Genomic DNA, 21,446 nt, shown 5'->3' with positions numbered 1-21,446 from the left:
GGATGACTTGGACATACTACGACGTATGCCGCCGTGCTTCAGCGTGCTCTTAATTAATACAAAACTTACCCATAACTTATTCGACGTACGCCAGCGTATTGGCCAAATTTTTCATACGTTGGCGTATGCTGGCTAAATCGTCAAGGTGACAGGGCCTTTAGGCATAGGTAATTGATACAATACCCTTGATCATAATTAATTTAAATGTAATAATTGATGATATTCTTTATAATATTCATTTTAATCGTATGTTAGAATGTCTTTCGGAACTCTGAACAGCTATTTCATTGCCAGTGTCAATTTCATCTACGAAACATCAAAAACATCAGACATTTCCGGTCACTTCCAGATGCCGAAAAGCTTGTTCATGCTTTTGTGATCTCCAGGCTGGATTATTGTAACTCCCTGTTCATAGGCTGCCCTAAGAAATCTTTAAAGACCCTTCAGTTGGTCCAAAACCAGTCCTAACCAGAACCAGAAGAGATCATGTTACAACTGTACTCGCCTCACTGCAATGGTTACCTGTAAAAGTTCAAAATTCTTCTTCTTACATATAAAGCACCACACGGTCAGGCACCATTATATCTTAGAGAGCTATCCCTCTACTGTATTTTTTCCTATCCTAACCCAACTGGTTGAGACAGATGGTCACCCCACAGAGCCTGGGTTCTGTTGAAGGTTACTTCCCCGGAGGGAGTTTTTCCTTGCCTCCGTCGCCAAGTGCTTGCTCATGTGGGGTTCAGTTGGGTTCCTTTTTCACTTACGAGGAGTGTGATCATCGACCGACCTCATGTGTAAAGTGCCTTGAGATTACTTTTGTTGAGATTTGGCGCTATCTAAATAAAATTGAATTGAATTGTCCATAGGTATGAATGTGAGTGTGAATGGTTGTTTGTCTATATGTGCCCTGCGATTGGCTGGCGACCAGTCCAGGGTGTACCCCGCCTGTCGCCCGAAGTCAGCAGGGATAGGCTCCACCATGCCCCCGCGACCCTAAAGAGGAGAAGCGGTATAGAAGATTGATAGATGGATGGATGAATTAAGCAGAATAATGCTGGTGAGTTTTATGATATCATGTTGTTCTGTAGACTAACTCAATAGTGCCTCTGCTGGTTGCAGCCAAGTAGTGTACCTCATTTTTCCTCAACTGCTTTAAGACATGCTGAATCAACAATCGATTCCACCCTTTTGGCCGAATTCTCAACATTCGATTAATCAATACATTATGGCCATTCTTGATAAACATGTTACTAATATGAAACAACAAGTTAAATTTTTACCAGTGGACATTGTATTGCTGGAACACTGACTCCTGGTACTCAACAAATATTACGTGCGAACCGTAAGATTTTATTGATTTAAACTTATGCGGTATTGTACTCAATCATACGTTGTTAGAATGGAGATGCTTGTCTCCTTTAGACAGGTGTGTAACATGGGGAAGTTGTATTATACTTACTGTATGCATGAGTTTGAACAGGTGCTACGCAGCGGTGGCCTGAATCCAAACTCTCGATCACCACCAGTCGACGGACAAGTGCGATAGTTTTATTTTCATGTTCAAACTTTGTGCTGCCGTCTGGATTTTACTTTCTCTTTCTGGCTTTGTGTTGAAGGCATGTGGGGGTGTAATAAAGAGACGGCTTAGTCATCAATGTGGCGTCATCACTGTGTGGTGCCAACATTTCGTATGTGCCATGAAGGAACAAACTGTATTTCAAAGAAAACACACAATACACAATTCTTAAATCAATACCACTCTGAGTGTGAGTCAAAACTGATTTATTGTCCTCGTAGAGGCAGAATTTTGGATGCAGTTCTTATACAGGATATCACTGGTCTGAAGTGTTTATGTGGTATTTGCTGTAAGAAGCATGCATGTTGAAATTCCTGTGTGTATGAACTTGTTTGTCCTTCCCATGAGATTTCACCCCAGTCAAACAGCCCACTGCTGTTGGGATAAGAGTCCATCAGCTGGCTGTGGGCCGGATGGATGCTAAGAGAATAGAAGTGAATGATTCCTGGGAACAAGCACTGATACTCTGCAGGGGTCTTCTTCCTCTTCTTCTTCTTCCCATGCCGCCTGCGTCAGCGTGCGTTTGGAATGGTGCTCAGTGGTCGCAGGGGCCACAGTGAAGACTTTGAAAGTTGTACTAGTACTTTTTCTCAAGTACTGTACTCACTTAATGACATATTCATATGACGCTAGATTGTAGAGGCAATTCTTGCACATTACAATTGAACCCGCTTGAGACTGTCACACTTATGTGTCCAACCTGCCAATGTCAAATAACTCATCCATTCCCTGTCCACCGTGTTATTATCATTATAATTATTACTAAAGTGCCTGCTTAAGTCGACGTCGACCGCTTTTCTTTACATCAGAGATCGAAGGGATCATTTCTATTACAAATTGTTTTGTATATGTGTCGTGTTATGTTGTTCCGACATGTGTTGTAATATTGTTACCTTCGTGCTTATCACTAAGCGGCGTGTCGCTACATAGGTTCATAGCCGTAAAATCTACACACAGTGACTTCCTGTTAGGTGCAAAATAGGCTTCGAAATAAAAGCATAACAATTTTAATCTAGGTTTGCGCATGTCTGAGAGATTCATCGTCGTTGTCGTCAAGATATACAACAAAGTTACCACATCGTCTCAGTCTTAGATGAGAGTACAAAATATTATCATGTCAGCAGAATGACAATTAGGTAGGATGACTGTGCACAAATAAGCCTTTAATTGACATCTACACAACAGCACTGCATATCTTACCCAGTGTTTACCACAGGACTGCAATCAATTTGTTGCTGCGGTGAGTTACGGGGCCATGATGGTCAAATTTGCATAATTTGCCATGAGGCATTTCTATATGTACAGTATGTGAATTGTAATGACCACTGCAGGAGACAGGAATAATGTTATGGAAGGTGAAAAGCGAGTAAAAAACATCCATCCATCCATTTTCTATGCTGCCTATCCTCACTAGGGTCGCGGGGGTATGCTGGAGCCTATCCCAGCTGATTTTGGGCGAGAGGCAAGGTATACACTGGACTCGTCGCCAGCCAATAGCAGGGCAGTAAAAAACATGAAAAGGAAAGCAAGTATTTTTACAAATACAAATTAACATTCTTTTGTCAAGACAAACAAGAATGTGAGTGCTTTTAGTTGGTTACGGGGCCCACAGCAGCACGCTGGTGATACATGCTTTCATATCAGAGTCACAAAATGTCTCTTCTTCTCTGGCAGACCGGGCGTGTATTAGGGACTGGGCAATATGTCGACATTTTTTAAATATTGATATTTCTATTAAGCACAATATCAAAAACAAGCATATCGTTCATATCGATATAGACTGGATTTGATGCGGAGGGTTTATGTTTCAAGATGGCGCCGCCCAAGTGGCAGCTAGTTACAGCGGCTTTGTATTTACTGCGGCGTTCCTACTGTTTAATAGTGCTTTAATCGTACTTTCTTATTGTCTTTTGTGCCATACCGACCCAAGCAAGTGTGCAGCTATGGATGTTCATCTTGTTACGTTTGTAGCTTGCCTTTTGCTTGTTGCGGGAGACGCATTCATTCACGGCTGTTAGCAGCTGTTAGCTTCGAGCCACACACCCCTTTGCTACGCCGAATACCTATGTACTCTAAATTGCCCTTAGGTATTAAGTGTGAGCGTGAATGGTCGTTTGTCTGTATGTGCCCTGCGATTGGCTGGCGACCAGACTAGAGTGTACCCCGCCTCAAGCCCAAAGTCAGCTGAGGCAGGGTCCAGGATACCATAGGACCCAGACAAGCGGCATAGAAAAAGAATGAATGAGTACATAATTAATAGACTACTGAGATTCAGATGGTACTCAATACTCAGAAGCTCCACAGTGCAGCATACATCAAGGAACTGTCTTGTACACTTGAGCAGCCTGGTCATTTGTTTCCAATGCTGAAGGGCACATCAGAAGCACTAAAGAAGCAAACCGGTGTCTCCTACTCCTACTAAGAGTTTTCTGTGAGTTTCTGTCGTTATTTTGGTACTTGTCCTTATTTAGTATCTCAAGGCATCTTCCAACCATCCCTTTTTGAGTGTTCACTGCTGCGTTCAGTCCTATGTGCCTACAGGGAGCATGGCGTCTCTTTCTTCAAATCAAAACTGAAACTCTGCAGGTTGTCACACAGCTCACTTGCTGAGAAAGAGAAAGTTTCTTCAACGCTCTCAGGGTCTCGCTGTCATTTTAATGATCTCGGTGTTTTGACTCTGGTGTATCACAGTCGCAGTCACAGCATCATCCGTTTTACAGCTATCATACAAACCCCTCTAACGGAGACATGGGCGGTCGTTTACAGTGTGTGGGGATGGAAGATGTAAGTCCACATTCCGCTGGGTGTGTGAGTAAAGCATGATCCAACATGATCAAGCCCTTGAGCCCTACTGTATGTACTTCACTAACAAAGTCTTGACTCCTTTACAGAAAGACATGGCCAGAAGCTATAGAAGTAAGCCAACAAACGGATGAGCTACACACTAACAAATAGGCTAGTATTATACATAACATCCTATTTTGAAGTAGACATCTGACTGGTTTACCATGTATGCTTTGCACCAACAGAAGCACTAACACAACAAAGTGTCCTGGCTGGTCCACCAATATTATATACCGGTGATCGTGGAACACCATGTCAATTGCAAATATGTCATATAAAAATATGTTCGTCAAAATGATTCGTTATATCATATTATTTCAAGATAAAATGACTTCTTATCCTTCCCTAGAAGTACATTTGGGAAGCAGCTGGAGATGGTGGAAACATGCTTGAGTGCACTTTGGAGAGTTTTGTGGTGCAGATCATTATTAGTGTAATTTTATGACTCCCCTGACTCCCACACATGTTGACAGCCATACTAATGGAAGTCACGTCAGAGAGTTCCCCTCTTCTGTTTTCCACTCTTGGCACAAAAGTAGACAAAATGTTGCCTTTTCCGACAAACAGAAGTCCCACCTGGCTTGCAGTGCAGTTACAGCTCTGTTTGAGAGGAACTGTTTATGCCTTCTTCGCACTTTAGGGCTTTTCAGCACGCTTCCTGCTGGCCTGTTCTCTGAAATGATATAATGAGATGAGGATGTTTCCATGTCTCCCGATATTCTGTGCCAGAAATATATATACATGCGTTGAGTTCATAGAAAGTGCAGCACGGAACAGCATGGGAGCTGTCTTCTTTCTTACACCGTTTGCAGTAACGCTTTGCTCAATTGTGCTGCTGCATTTATCACTTCAGCAGTAATTGACACTTTATATGTTTACATTCATGCATGAGTTTCAAATGTCATAAACAAAAATCTGCTCCTCAGGTCTTAAATTCTACTTTTTAGGCACTTTAATGCCTGAACAAATTGTGTGTCACAATAAAATATAGCTGGCAGACAAAGAAAGTGTTAGTGGAAGCGCCCACCGACATTTCATTTCATGACTTAAACCTGATATATGTTTGCACCCGTGAGAAAAGTGGACTGAAAAGCGTGAAAAACAAATATAATGGGAATGTGATGGTGTAACATTTCATTCAATGTTGACTGGTTGACTCACTGACGGAATGACAATGTTTTCCATAAGATGAACGTAATATGAATTTGGGCTGCAACTAACGATTATTTTCTTAGTCTTTTAATCTGAATCTTGTTTTGATCACCGTAAATTCCAGTGTATAAGCCTCTACTTTATTCTTAAACTTTTCACCCTGCGGCAAATACAGCGGTGTGGCTAAATTCTAATCTTGTGACATCTCCTTTACTTCAGAATTACTACTAATTGTTTAAATATTGTGAGTCAGTGAGGAAACGATAGCTTTCTTTGGCACGAGCCAATCACAAGCTATCGGTGCACTCACAACGAGCTTTCTCAATCCATTGGTCTATCAAAGTGTTCTAAGAAAGTTATTCTTCTGTTTTCGCTACTTTATATTCAAGCTAGCTTGGCGGTTAGCGTGGCTTCTCTGTCTTAGTTCAGCTATTCCTCGATCTCCTTCAGTGCTAATGATAGCTCTAAGAAATGTGGTTCATTTGCCGCCATGAAGGCGAGGATTAGTGACTTAGTAACTCTTTGCCATCACCGCACCCTTCTGTGGTGCAAGCCAAAGAACAAGCAAAAAACATATATGGAGTTAGGGGTGTCCAAAGTGGTTGGTTTTGTACCATTTTTCCGGCATCCAACTTTTGACTTTTCAATGTATTTGTAAAAGATGGTGATTCCGTCAGTTTAGCCTGTGACTTGTATTAAAATCATATGACAAATATCACAAATAGATGTTTTTTTTATGCCATCCATCCATTTTCTTTGCTGCTTGCCCTTATTAGGGTCACGGGTGAGGTGAGGCGTATGCCAGCTGACTTTGGGCAGGAGCCGGCGTATACCCAGGAGTTGTCACCAGCCAATCATAGGGCTGTTTTTTTTTTGGTCTTTCCTTATCATGAGCAGTCAGAACAGTTAAATGTTTTTTTCAGGGAATGAGTGTGATGTTTGTTGTGTGCATGCAGAGAGAGGGTGGTGGTTGGTGGTGGAGCAAATAAGGCATCTTTGTAAGCCTCACATAAGATACTAGTGTTTGCCTTAACTTGCCATTGGCGTAAAAAAGGCAGCGTGTTAGGGCGGGTGAGTGTTGCAAATGTGAGGATCGCTTATCAAATGCTCTTTTGATGGGGACTGTGCTGTGCGTGTTTGTGTGCTTTTTAATATACACCGACCTCATGAATTGTGACACTTCCTGTCACGAAAGCTGAGTTTTCCATTTGAATTCAGAAGCCGTCAATTAATGCACAAATGAGTGCACGCAAAGACACTAACTTTTTATTAGATGCATTATAAAAATCATTTAAGCGCAGATACAGTTTGTGTTTAACATTGTTAGTGTGTGTGTCTTTAAGGTACTCAAAAATTGGCCACACACAGGTTTGTTGTTTGACTGGCAGTGATTGACACAGACAGATCTATGCATAGACTGCAAGATGCAAGACGAGTGAGCAGCGGTCCCTGTTTAGCTAGCCTTGAAATTTGGCATGAAAATCCATGTCGCTACTCTAGGATTCGCAGAACACAGCTAGTAGAAAAAAAATCTGGATTTACTTTCTGCCAGCTTAGCACCCTTTTCCACGGTCGAACGTCTTCTGGGTTTTAACTTTTTGTTTATTTCCATCTGCGTCAGTGCTTGTGTTTTCCCAGTCTGGGTCGAGGAAAGATAGTTGGGACAGCTGATGGTAGTAATACACATTCAGTCCCAAACCTTCTTTTATCTAAGGCATGTTATCAAAACAACTCTTCTCGAAATGTGCCTAACATAATACCAAAGAATCTTAATCTGCTCGAAAGTGAGCAGGCCTACTCAGTCTGTTCGAGTGCCTGCCACACAACAAGGAGGCATAGTATAAAACAGGGGTCACCAACGTTTTGTCTTGCGAGAGCTACTTTTAGAAAATGAAAAGGGCCACGAGCTACTCATTTTTGTAGAAATGATTTTCATACCTTATTTCAACCCAAACAGATCAAATATGCTTGTTTTACCAAAACATTCACAAAATGCTGGTATCCACAACTCACATTTTATGTTTCAGAATACATTTCTTTCTAGTGTTCTCACATTATTAACTGAAAGCCTGAATGAAAAGCAGGCTTGCGGGCGCCTCATGTGGTCGTGGGGGGCTACCTGGTGCCCGCGGGCACTGTGTTGGTGACCCCTGGTATAAAAAATATATGTAACAATGGAAAATGGAAAAAAATGCACCACAACAGTATGAAAACACTATATTCCATGCATACTGTACGTAGTTCCAAGAGGGCGTGTTGTCCAAGTCATGTCCTCCTGCTTCTCCAGTTTCCCGACAGCATTATTTTTCAGTGCCGAAATTTGTAAAAAAAAAAAAAAAAAAAAAAAAAAAAAAAAGTGTAAATATGTCAACATTCAAGCACACATCTAACACAGCAAATATGCCTTTAAATATTATTTTGCACAACAAAAATAACAATATTAACTTGTGTTTTGGTGACAGTACTTTCATGACTGTTAGAGTAGGTCCATGATAGCACAGCAAAGAAATGAGGGATGGGACACACTTATTTTCCCCACCCTTCAACCACCTGCTCTCTCCATACAAAATAGTGAGATCTCACTGGCAAACAAAGCAATTAGGCTGTGGATGAGTGATTTTACAGCAAGCGATGCATGCAGAGGCTTTTGGGAGATAAATTCAGATGACATCCTTAATGTACACACATGTATTTCAGGCATTCATTTCAATATATGCTGATTTGCTGCAACATGAAAATGATTATTGTAAAATTAAAAACAAAGGATGTAGGAGGCAGTGCAGACTTTGAGTCTATGGGTGTTCCTCAAAAGACACTGTAACACTAATCTCCCCATAATGATTAAAATTGTATTTTGTATTGAACCACGTATGAAATTGAGCTGTAAGATAAAGGGAGTGGAGTCACATCAGACAAAGAGGAAATTGGTCAGTTAAAAAAAAAAAAAAAAAAAGAGTGATGCTGAAGCCTGTTGCCATGGTGATTTGGGTCAATGAACAGTTGCCATGGTTGCCTCCCTACTTGGGATTCCGAGAAGGGGGTATTTTGACGTGTCTGCAGTCTTAACTTGTGGGCGGAGGATGATGAAAGTGTGTAATTATAAATGAGGATATCCGGGGTGTGTCGTGTGTGTGCGTGTGTGTTGGACCACAGCTTTGACCGTGGGTCCAACATATGTATGAAAATAAAAGTATTGCTAATTACATCTCATCAACTATCATTACTCTTATCAAGACCATACTCCGTAATTAGTAATGTGATATAATTAGGAGGAAACGCACATTTATTTGTGAGAAATGTATGGCAAAATAGTTTTTGTTATTTTGACAGTGTTTCACGTCCTTTTTGGTGCGTTATTGCGCTTTTTTTAGTTAAACATTTAAACATGTGGTAGTCTCTCCGCATCTCACTGCTCATTCATCCTCTTTGACGCAGGAAAACACTGGAGACATAAATGACACATTTTATGATCCTATTCAAGAGGAGACTAATGGTAGCAAATAAATGGAGGGCAACAGCTACAGCAAGTGTAAACTGTGGAGTATAATACTGCAGCAACCAGAGCTAAGGGTAAGCTATGATAGCTGTGTGTTTATTTGGTCATTTCCTGTCACAAATCACCCCAATGGTTGAAACTCTGCATGCTTGAAACCCCATCTGAGCAAATAATGGAGTCACGTAAAAAAATAGGACACAATAGGTTAGTGGATTCTGGATTGGGAGGACCGCTGGTTTGAAAGAGTTGTGAAACATTAGAAAAAAGCCCTCCCTGAACAGAGGAGTAGGTTTGTGCCATCACCTAACGTCTGCTTATAACGATGTCCTGACATCTCTCCCCCAAAGATTGTCTTATTGTACCTGGTAGTACTTGGCTTGGCAATGTATCAGCATGAATGGTGAGTAAAATCGAGTAGGTACAGTATGTCGTGGAAAAGGGACACAAGTTCAGCAACTCTTCGGTGAATGTTCTAAACCTTGTTTTGACTCAACAAAAAAACATCTATATTAGTTTTGTGGGTCAGTGTGTGCTTCATCTGTCTTATAGTGCTCCTGATCCATTTGTTTGTGTGTCTGTGTCTATTCAAGAGAGAGAGAGAGAGAGAGAGAGACAGCAATTGCTTTCCATCCACCTGATCTCTGTAAAAAATTAGGTCATTGCCCGTGATGGCTTGATCTGCTGAGTCAGATCACAAATACTGACAAACTAAAAATGCAGGGATTATACAACCAACAGTTGGAAATAGAATGATTTATATGCAAGATATCAATAAACAAATACAGTAATCCCTTATTAATCGCGATTAATTCCTTCCAGACCCAACAGTCATAAGTGAATTTCTGTGAAAAATATCTGCGATTTCCGTGTTTTATTTATGAATCAAATATTTTTGTAGTTAGAGCACACCTGTTTACAACCTTCTAAATACTAGAGCTGTCATATCTAGTCTGACTGGTGTGTGTCCCACCAAGTCTTTGAGCATGAACTAATGAAGCCTGCTCGGATGAGAGGCGAAACGTCTTCTAAGACAACCTAAACAGTCCAGCTGTGATCGATTGAACGCCCTGAGAATGCCATGACCTGGATGAATGAGAAATTTTCACAGGCGACCTTCTAAATACGTTTTTTAACATTATTAGAGCCCTCTAGACATGAACCAACACCCCTAAACTCACCTTTACACTCATATTAACCAATATAATAGATATACCAAGAGTAAATAAGCCATTTAAGACATAAATAAATACTAAATAAATATTATATAAATGTATAATATAATGTAGTATCATATAATATAGATAAATAAAGACTTGTGTTTGTGTGTGTTGCTATAAATGTGTTCCCTGGGGGAGCGGACAGGAAGTGATGTCATGTGTTTAGAATTGAGTTTCAGTTTGGCGTGGGTTATGGCCGCATCAATAGCCCGTGTTTTTATCAGGTATTTATATTTGGGATTATTGTGTTGTGAGATAATTCAACCTGCAATAAAAGCGTGTTTGATCAAGTCTGGTGTGTGTGTGTGTCTCATCGAACATTACAGTAACATTCCTGACACCTAGTGACCAGTGTAGATTACTACATATCATTCACAGCGTCTTTGAATGCTTTTTCTGAATGCCTTATATTTGGATTTAATTCATTTAGCCATTTTTCTGCTTGAAAATGCTTAATTTAGGCAAAAAAATAAATGAAATTTGCTTCAACATGCATCATTTTTGACTAATAGGCCATATTCAACCACGAAACAGCATGATTTATTAATTACGATAATATGTTTTTGAAAAACCATGATACGCAAAGTTTGGAGAGCTGACTGTATGTGAATGTACTGGGTTGACGTTTTAGGCCAGCCAGCGTTTTTTATTTTATTTCTAAAATGTGTTTTACACCGGCCCATTCTTTTTGTTTTACCAGCTATCATTTGCATCTATCTCATCATCATCACATGTATCAGTTAACTGACTGCGTAAGCCACACAAATCATGTCATCGCATGGATTCTTCCCTGATGTCCTGTTGCATGTGAGTATTTTTGCCGCTGGGCGAGGGCTTGTCTGGTATCAGAGGCCTTGTTGTTCCTGCTCCCACTGTCCCTGTAGTCCTTGAACTGATGCTGATGTGAATGTGATGTCATGTGACATTTTGAGTCTGCAAGAGACAGCGGACACAGAGATGTGTGTGGACTGCAAGACGGGGCTCTCTGTGTTTGTACATTAATGTGAAGAGATGCGAGAGGATATCCCTGCATGCAACAGTACACACACACACACACGGTGTAGCAGGACCAGAATAGACTGTGAACGATATTTGGGCTTGATGAGTGTGCACGTGGCGCGAGGGCACATGAAGCTCCCTTCCCCCATCACTGATGATGTTAGACCCTCTACTGTATGTTACCACTGGCAACAAGGATGTGCCCATCCCCCCTACTGACTGGGCTGCATCATCATTGTAAAAGCTTTAGGATATTCCTCGTATGTCCACACACAGTGGACACGTGTTATGTGTGAAAGCATTCACCGCGCTCTGCTTGGTATTTTATACGCACCGTGCACAACATGAGGTACACCTGCACTATCAGGTGATATCCATTTCGAGAGATGTGCAGTCGTCCCTCGCTACACTGCGGTTCGAACATCGCTCCCTCACTATTTCATCGTTTTTCAAAAATGTATTAATTAATACATGAGTGTTGTTTTGTGGTTTACAAGTTTTATGTAGCATTCTGGTCACATGACATTATATTACATTATGGAGTCACCGTTGTATGTTTGACATGACATAGTGAAAAAAAAATCTCCTCCCATTCCGTGTAGAAGTGGTAGCTTCTTGCGTTGTCCTTCTTTCCCACTCCGTCGGAAAACCTTTCTTAAGTTTAGAATAAACAAATTATAGGCTAACTGGTTAGCTTGGTAGCATGCTATGTTTAAAGCGGCAACCGTCTCATGTGTCCCCGCAGTGATCCCGTAGCCTGCGCATTACAGTTGTGCATGCGGTATTTTGTCTTTGAACTCCTTTGTAAACTTCAGCTTTACAGATGCCGTGTCTGCTACACAGGCAATGTGTGCTATGGTAATGGCGTCTTCCGTAACACATGGTGTTATTAGCCATATTAAGGGCAATTTCAGCCACCTTCTGTCACCACCTGTTACTTTCTAAAAAGTAGGAGGTGTCTCTTTGGAGCATTTGTTTATTCAAGTGGACAACTGGACATACTGTAGTATCCAACAGTCAATAGGGGCAAGGCTTCTATTGGAAAGAAATATGGTAAACATAATTCATTATGTTCTGGCATTCTCTTATTGTCCTGAAGAAGCTTTGATACTGCTTGTTATGTGCAGATGTATATAATGTGACTGGTGACGCAAAACACATGCATTCACAGTCAAGTCACTTGAGGGGGTCAGTCCATTAAAGTGAGGACAAACACACAACTATGTGTCCATAAAGCTGATTTTTTGCACTTTAACCTTGGCAAGACTGGCAACCTTCCTAGTGCACTTACAGATAATTCCATGTGCGTGTGGATGCAAGCAAGTAACGCAATCATTGTGTGAAGCCTGTACTGACCTCATGTTTAAGATTATTGGCCACCGCCTTGAAGCGTCATTGACAGCGTGGTGCGCACCAGACGTTGATATAATGAGCTTATGTTTGACATTGAATATATTTTTCCTGACTAAATAGGTAACACAATGCAGATGTACATGCTTGTATGTAATGAAGACATGCAGACACACAACATGCCTCCTGTGCAGACCCTTGCTATGTCAGTCAAATTGGGTGAACATTTTGTTTTCTGTATCTGTGCATCCCCAAAGCATTACAATAAAAAGTTCAGGAACAGAAAGGAATTCTGGGAATGTGCTCCTTTGGAGCAGGTGAGTCTCCTTGCCGCTCTCCCCTACTGCTCCAAAGCAAACTTTTAACTTTAAACTGGGTGGTCAGGTTTTGCTTAACATCTTCTTGCTACGCTAAAAAAGGTTCCGCTATGAGGGTGTTGCCTGGCAGAAAAGAGTTACAGATGAGGGTGGGATTGAGATTTAATGATGAGATCATCACCGCCCTCGAGGGTTTTGGTGCTACGAGGGACTTGTTCCAGCAGCTCATGCAGGGTGTGACACTGAACATTGACTGGATCCAATCAAATAAACTTCAATTGATGTCAGTGTGGATTTCCAATAATTGATTACATATTTTAGATGGTCTTGTGAAACAAAATGACAATGCTTAGTTGTGGTTATTGTGGATAACAATGAAACCTGGACTCCTAATGAAACCTTGTATGTTCGTTTGTCTTTAGTTCATGAATACTAAAACATTGGTATGTGCCTTTGCATTATGTCACTCATTGATTTTGCAGTTGGTCCGTGACCACTAATCTTCTGGCAATCATTGGGATTAATGCTCAAATCTGCTGTGTTGTGTGGTGTCTGGTGTGGTGTCAGCTTTATTCTGTATAAGCATTGAGCAAATACTGTAAACGTTAAGATGTCGGCTAAAACAACAAACATCACAGTAATCATGCAGCCTCACACTGTTTCTGTTCAGCAGCTTAATTTGTCACACGTACATTTAAAAAGGGTGATTCAAATCTGACATTCTCATACTGAAATTGACACTATGTGGAATAAAGTATGGTGAAACCGTTTGTAATTCATTAATTCATCAATACGGGGTTGGATCTCAACCATATCAAACATCCTTGGGATTAGGCCTGTCACAATAATCAATAAACCAATTAACCGCACAATAAATAAAAACAAACTTGATAATTTTGCCGGCTTCGATATATTGACGTGCAGGCATGTTTGATTTTTTCCTCTTTCGTTCTACCAAACAGGTCATCGTGACGGGAAGGAAGATTTGTATGGGGAAGTATTCCCCCGGCAGACCACTCAATCGTGGCAGAACGTCATCACAAACACTAACCCCCCCACAGAACAAGACATGTTGATACAGCGGCCTGAAACACCGGAAAAACTCCTATTAGGCAGCACGAATGGAAACTACCTGGCTTAGCTTAGTTTAGCAGAGTATGCTAGTGTATATGTGCGTGTGTGCCTCAGGCTCTACGAGTATGTTTACACCGTGTTGATTACAATTACAATGTTAAATACTCTTGAGAAATGAAAGTTTAATACTTTTCTTGAGGTGTATTTGCATATATTATCATTGTATTAATGAAAAATGGTCTCCAAATAATGTTGGCAATATCGTTTATTGGCAATAACTTGTAGGGCAATTATCGTCCAGCAAAATTTGTTATTGTGGCAGGCCTACTTGGGATGAGTACAAGGATACAAGGATTGTGAGCATGTGCCTCTTTTTCTGGAGGAACGGACGGAAATTCAAACAGATACCCTTCAACATTTTGTGGAACGTCTTTCCAGGAGACTTGAAGTGGTTGGTTACAGCTGTAAAAGGAGGAGTGATTCCTATTTTCTTCCGTGCTCAATTCCTGTCCCTGTACATTTGTCCAAACTGTATAGTAAGTTTCTTAGACATCTGAGAATGATGGTATGTTGTAAAACTATAATTGCTTTCACTAACTCTTTTTATTTTTCTTTTCAGGGCTGGCATCGATGATGTCGAGACAGATGTGGTGGAGATTGAGGCAAAGCTGGACAAGGTATGGAAAACATACATGTTTGCATAAAAATCCGCGGTTAGATGTTGAGTGAACGCTAATTGCTTTTCTTTGTAACCGTCTACTAAACCAGACGTTCACTCTTATGTCCGATATGCTCATGCATAGCTAAACAACACAGAGCACACTTTATACAGTAGAGACCAGTGTAAGAAGCATGACTGTCGCAAAATGTGACATCTTGGTTTGACCTGCCGCATGCATCTACCAAGCCAATAAGTCAGAATAATTTATTTTTCCAGCCATATCTCTGTATATGAGATTATATCAAAATGGTCAGGTGTTTAAAAATGTATAGATATGCTTCACTCATCATAAATAATTGTTGGATTGGTGGAAAAAAAAAAAAACTTGACATGAAGAATACATTTCCTCGTGCATTATCGTCACACCCTATTATTACAATGTATGTCTCGATGTAAGGTGAAATAGATGGTGAATTGTCCCCTGGGAGTCTTAGAGCCGAGGTAATGCTGCTTTAGATAAATTAATAGGCTTTTTTGAGTCACATAGCGTTTACCGTATGAGATCATGTTCATGTGATGATGGTGATGAGCCTATCATCATCATCATTATGTAGCATGATGTTGTGATGTTTTTGTTGTTTTTTTTTTATCAAATGCTAACTTGTGAATGTGCGGTGATCCACACATCAGATGGATCTAACTAATCAGACCATGTTGCATTGACCTACCTTGTTATGTTACCTATATTGTTATTGTTATGTTAGCCTTGACTCCTTCACTTACATTTTTAATAATATAGTTTGATTTGTGTTTTTTTGTTCAGTTTTTCTCACATGTGACAAATATAGTGTGCTGCAGCCTGGTAAAAAAAAGAAAAATAGAAAAAGCAGTTTTCCTAGGTCGATAGCAAAGGTACCTTGGCTTTAGATCATTCCGTAATTCATGGCTGTTAACCTCTTGTTTATCAATGGCAGTTAAATTAGCAGCCTGGTAGGGGACACATTCAGAGCTCTCGCTCCAGTCCATCAAGCTTTTCTGCTCCAAGCGGGTCGGTGCCCTTCATTGAACTTTGGGCTCTGTCTGAACTATGTTGAATAATGAGCCGAGTAATCGAGGGAGTCTCCATCAGGGTCATTTGTTGTGTTCAGCAGGGGTCCTCGTATTGCTCTGATAGGATGGCCTGACGCTGCCTGAGGGACATTCTGCCAAAATGTAAATGAGAATAAGGTGGGATTGATGACAGTCATTGATGATGGTTGTCCTTGGAGAGCTGCTTCTTTGAATGATTTGGAATGAGCCAAAATGGCTAATTTTCTGTTTCGACACATTTGTGCATTTCAGAATACCTTTTAGTGACACTGCAACAGGGGAAGGGGAGGACAGTGTCTCAACAGATGGATCTATTTTTCTTTTTAATCTATGTTTCATATGCCAGACAGAGTAGTGATTCAATTGTGAAGTTAATGTGGACAAGTAAACATGGTGTCTTTGCGTCCCTGAAAAGCGCCGTGTAAAAAACATTATTATGGTGTCTCATAAAGCTTAAAGCCTAGTTTTCATTGGTCTTGGCAGTTATGATCAAGCCCTGTGACGTCTGCCTAGCAACAAGTAGCTGTGCGTATATGGTGCGACCGGGAAAAAGAATTTGGAGTAGTTCTGATGAATACATAGTTTTGAAGCTCTATAATGAATAATACATCATTTGCGCTGTATGTGCAGTTTAGTTGGAAGAGAAATTGGAAAATGAAAAGCCCAGTTAGAGGGAGTACTGTAGTTTTCCAAGTATGTAGCCAGCCTAAGCGGTTGGATTTTTTGTGTTTCAAAGAATAACACAACTGTCATTTAATTTCTTTGTCCATTAATAAGCAATGCACTGTCGGAGACCTTGCCATATTTTTACAAGGACTATCGTACGCTGCAACGGGCAGTGGAAGTTCTTCATTAAAATGTCGTCATTTTGATCAATTAACACAACCTATTCTGTCCTTTTTGAGCAGATGTAGCATTCTGACTCTCAAGTGGACCCCTGTGGTTCTTTCAGCCCATTTGTCGACAAGCTGACACATATAGTGCGCATGTAATGGCCATGCTCAGACCCTGGGGGCCCAGTCCAGCATGTGATGAGATCGCTTTCCCTGCTGCATCAGCCACCTCACTGACAGATATGTTGGGAGAGTGCAAGGCAGGAGTCACTGTTTGTGTGGATTCAGTCATACAACAAGTAACACTATCTGATGTGCATTTAAAATGAATGCATTATGTCTGATGCTCATTTTACTTATGCATAGACGTGTACTAGCTAATTAGTCATTCTGGCTTACATGCTGTCTTACTAGTTTTTCATGTCTGGCTGATGCAAAGGAAAAAGACTTTCTGCAAGCGCCCACTACATCAACATTGCCACATGCTGACGAGCTCTTGCACCAAATGAGCTGAAAATGATTACTTCAGTCGTTCTTGTGCACGGCTCACAACTTGTAACTAACACACTCTTTACATGTGCTAAAGACTGTGTGCCACTGCGGTGCTTATCATATTATCCACAAAGTGGGAATGCGTAAGGACTGCCTGTTCACACAGCACTTTGAGCTGAAATAATTTACATGTTCACTATTGGCTTTTCACCCACACAAACCACGCCCTCATTTGTTACTGATGATGTTACATTTCCAGTGCTTTATTGTGTGAAATTGCCTTGTTTTTGTCTGTGTTTTTATCTGCTTCTACTTCAGTGCTCTCTGTCAACCAAAGCAAAATTTGACACAGTTCAAATCTCTTTAGTTCTGTGTCTGAAAAGTATTACGGAAATTAATTCCACAATCAGGAAAAACACTTGAGATGGCTTGTTTACAAGCGCATCTCTTCACACGCTTGAACATTAAAATGACAACCGCTGTTGAGTGCCTTAAGAAAATGTCACATGTAATGGATTTTGATCATTTCGTGTACAATTTACACTTATACAATCCTTTACTACTATGCAGTGACCTGAAAAAGGGGTATTTGTGTCTTAAATGCGCATGTACATCTTGTAAGAGAAAGCAGTAAGATGAGATGTAGTTCAACTTCCCATTGCCTGATTTCATGTAGTACTTTTTGAGGCTGATTCAACAGTGCCTCTATTGGTGGCAGCCAAGTAGTGCACTCCATTTTGTGATGAATCAACCATCAATGTGTTTTGTGGACTTAGAAAAGGCATTTAACTGTGTCACTCACGGCAGGAGAACAGGGCTTTTGACATTCGGTCAACCAGAGCAGGAGCCTGGTTCGCATTGCTGGCAGTAAGTCCAGCCTGTTCACTGTAAACGTTGTCTTACGCCAAAGCTACTCTTTGTCACTGGTTCTGTTCATTATTTTTATGAGCAGAATTACTAGACACGGTCAAAGTGCTGAGGGTGTCAAGTAGGGGTGTCACCTATGGTACGAGCTCCTCCTCCTGGACGCCTCCCTGGTGGGGTTTTGACCAGGTGGGCGGAGGCCCGGGGTAAACGTAGGACATTGTGGAGTGATTATGTCTGGAAAAGGTGGCTGGAGACTGGGAAGTCTGGGCTTTCCTACTGAGACTGCTGCCTCCCGCGGCCCAGACCTGGATAAGCGGAAAAAAATGGATGGATGGATGGATGGATGGATGGCAATTTCACATAATCTGCAAAATTCTTAAGGATCAATCAATTATGCTTATCCCTTGTAGACTAGTGTATAGCATCTATGTCTGCACTGGCCTCAATACAGATGTGTGACTGACAATCTACTTAAGCTTTGTTTGATTTATGTAATCACTGCGACGATTATCCTTGAATTGCATTGTGTAAAGCGTGAGCCTCTTTAAATAGAACACATCCTCAATGGGAATTCAAAGTGTCCACTTTTGTGTTTGCTCCCCTTAGCTTGTGAAGCTGTGCAGCGGGATGATCGAGGCAGGCAGGGCCTACGTCAGTGCCAACAAGCTCTTTGTCAATGGCATCAAGGACCTGTCCCAGCAGTGCAAAGAAGAGAAGATGATATCGGTGAGTGGGCATATCTCACGTCTTATGGCACGTATGACACACAAACATACTAACTCCAAATAAATGTAGGCCATGGTCACCTTCTCCTGGGATCATCAGTCTGGCTCGAGAAGGACATTCCAGTGGTTCTCCACATGAATCATACAAGTAAAGCAGTATAAACAACATTGTCTAGACACGAAGCCATCCAGCTGTTGTTCGCATGACATGTGACCACATATAGACCGGAGATGATTGTGCTTACATGGAGACGTTGGGAAAACGGTGTCTCTGTTTTAAGAAAACGGTTAGGCTATAGGGCGTCGCCTCACAGTCTTAAGTACGTTGCCCGCTGTAGCCATTAAATCAGATATTTGCTTCAAATACAATGTGTTTGTATGTGCAGGAATGCCTTGAAAAGTGCGGAGAAAGCCTCCAGGAGATCGTCAACTACCATATGGTGAGAAACATACAATTTCATGTGAACTCTAACTTACTCTAACTTAAACAGTAGGTACTGTTCACATGCGTCCTGTGGACAGAGACACGTAGTAATCCTGATACCTTTAAAAAGTCACATAGTATCGTTGTGCACACGCCTTCCTATTCCCCATTATGTGTGTGTTAGCAGCCTTTGAAGGGTGGATATTTACATTTATTTTAGTTTTATGTTGCAGTGGTGAAGTACTTTTTATACTGTAGTTTTTTGACAGTTACATGTGGTAAAATGTCACTTAAAGGGACTATATGCAACTGGCTCAAGATTACATTTTTTTCAACCAAAAAAATATAACAACACCACCATTAGCTAGAATACATGACCAATAATGGTTTAAAAGAGCAGATTGTACAAAAACGTCCATATTTTTCACAATAACAAGTTAAACTGCCTAAAAATTGTCGTACATTTTTTATCTGCTTGAATAAAATAAATGGCCTTCATAGCTGTCACTCACAGCCGAATAGCATTCATGTACATCAGTGATGCACAACCCCCGGTGGGTCATTTGGTACAGGGCCACACAGAAAGAAAAAATAATTTCCATTATTTCATTTTTTTTAAATGTTTTACTTTGAAAAGTGGCCGGATTCTCTCTGTTACATCCGTCTCACTTGACGCATGTCCATTGTGCGTGTGCTAACTTTATCTCATGCCGCACAGATAGACTACTACTGTATTTTTACCATTTTTCTTTCACCTCATATTTGGTGTCAAATGCTGATACTATGTGGGAATGCATAAAGGTAAGTTTTGATGACTTATTGAGTGCTAATGTGCACATTTGTCTCAAGTTAATTCATGCTAGCGCACTGCCTCTTACCACACACGTCAAACAGCGATGTAATAATTTCTCTGGAAAAACTTGGCTTGAACGTGAACTGGTGGATGGTGGGTTGGCATTCATTTTGTGCTTTTAATTTGATGTTCTTATTGCTATTGCTATAATTAGCTGACAACAAACAAAGCTAATGCATATGCATGTGTTACATGGGGCATACTTACATGGGGCAATGTGTCTTACCCCTACAACATGGGGTGTATCTGAAAGACTTATACATACAACCAACCAACCACAACCTTTTGGCATGTTAACGTCCCTACGACATTCTGTCTCTCCTGGGCTCAGTATTACATAAAATACCTTGCACACACGCACACACGTACACATGCAACTTAACTGTGACCTTACTCAGTGACAGTAGATCTTTATCCACAAGCATATGTCTGATTCAAACCACATGCTTCCCCAGATGTATAACACAGCTAAAATGTACAAATTGCACACACATGCTATAAAACAGACACACACACACACACACACACGCACACATACTTTGGACTTATTGGTATGACTCTGGAGGGATTTATCTGCCAGACTAAGCATGATTAAGAAATGTGCCTCAGTGGGAATCTGATAAAACCCCGCAACAGGTTTGAGAAGTCTAAATGGAACAATATGACGTTATGTATCGATTGCAGGCGTTGCTTTGCAGTCAGGGATGACTCATTATCATCATTCTCTCCTGTTTGGTGTTGGTGATATATGAGAGGAACATTGTTTGGATGAAAAAGAAAAAACGAAAAAAAACGAATATTTGTTTTAATATTTGGGCCAGATATGATTAGTCTTTATTATTATTTGTAAAAATGGGCTCGACTGTGTAATTTGTTCTTGTGTGGGCTTGCACGCTGCTGCTAGCATTCACTATTTTCCCTGTTTTTATCTTTTTATGATTTTCTTATCATCTCTTTTTCTGCATTTACTCCACCACTTCATGTATCCATTATTACCTTGTTTATCTTGCCTTTGTTTTGTCCTTTCAGTCTTCTGTTTTTAGTGTGCTGCTGCAGGACATTGGTTCCTAAAGCACATGAGAGCAACCATTAAAAAAGATGTTTGTCATACTGTCATTGTCCTACTGCCACCCACTTTCTAGTCAATGAATCTCTTTCTCACAAGGGGTCAATCCCGTTTGATCCGCCCAAGCTTTTCAAATCAACTTAGTGTATGCTGACCGCAAGAGGATCCATCAGCTCAGTTTGATGTAATCTTCTACACTCTTTCTGTTTGGGGTGTCATAAATGCTGTGTCCGTCCTCTGCTTCTATATTTGTCGCCCATGTGCCACTTTCAGGCCTCCCACTCCTTGGAATCACACCAGTAGCATGAATGGAGAGAGGGGAAGACACAGGATTCTGTTTTTCATTCTGACCACCCACCTTTTAGGATTTTTTGAATGTTCTCGGCTTTAATAATTAAAGGAAGAACTAAT

At 40.8% G+C, this 21,446-nt stretch overlaps 1 protein-coding gene across 6 annotated transcripts in view; it reads left to right on the top strand.

The window, feature by feature from the left end:
* Positions 1–21,446, top strand: part of LOC129185910 (arf-GAP with coiled-coil, ANK repeat and PH domain-containing protein 3-like) — a 72,121-nt gene that overhangs the window by 21,486 nt on the left and 29,189 nt on the right. For all 6 annotated transcript variants that reach the window (XM_054783574.1, XM_054783573.1, XM_054783571.1 and 3 more), the window contains exons 2-4: positions 14,645–14,702; positions 18,574–18,693; positions 19,079–19,132. In XM_054783574.1, the coding sequence (XP_054639549.1) occupies positions 14,645–14,702; positions 18,574–18,693; positions 19,079–19,132 (232 nt within the window). The remainder of the gene's footprint in view (positions 1–14,644; positions 14,703–18,573; positions 18,694–19,078; positions 19,133–21,446) is intronic.

Source organism: Dunckerocampus dactyliophorus, chromosome 8, assembly GCF_027744805.1.
Source record: "Dunckerocampus dactyliophorus isolate RoL2022-P2 chromosome 8, RoL_Ddac_1.1, whole genome shotgun sequence".
In the NCBI taxonomy this organism is placed as follows: domain Eukaryota; kingdom Metazoa; phylum Chordata; class Actinopteri; order Syngnathiformes; family Syngnathidae; genus Dunckerocampus; species Dunckerocampus dactyliophorus.
The sequence above is the reverse complement of the archived record's forward strand: the minus strand, read 5'-3'. Positions and strand labels throughout refer to the sequence as shown.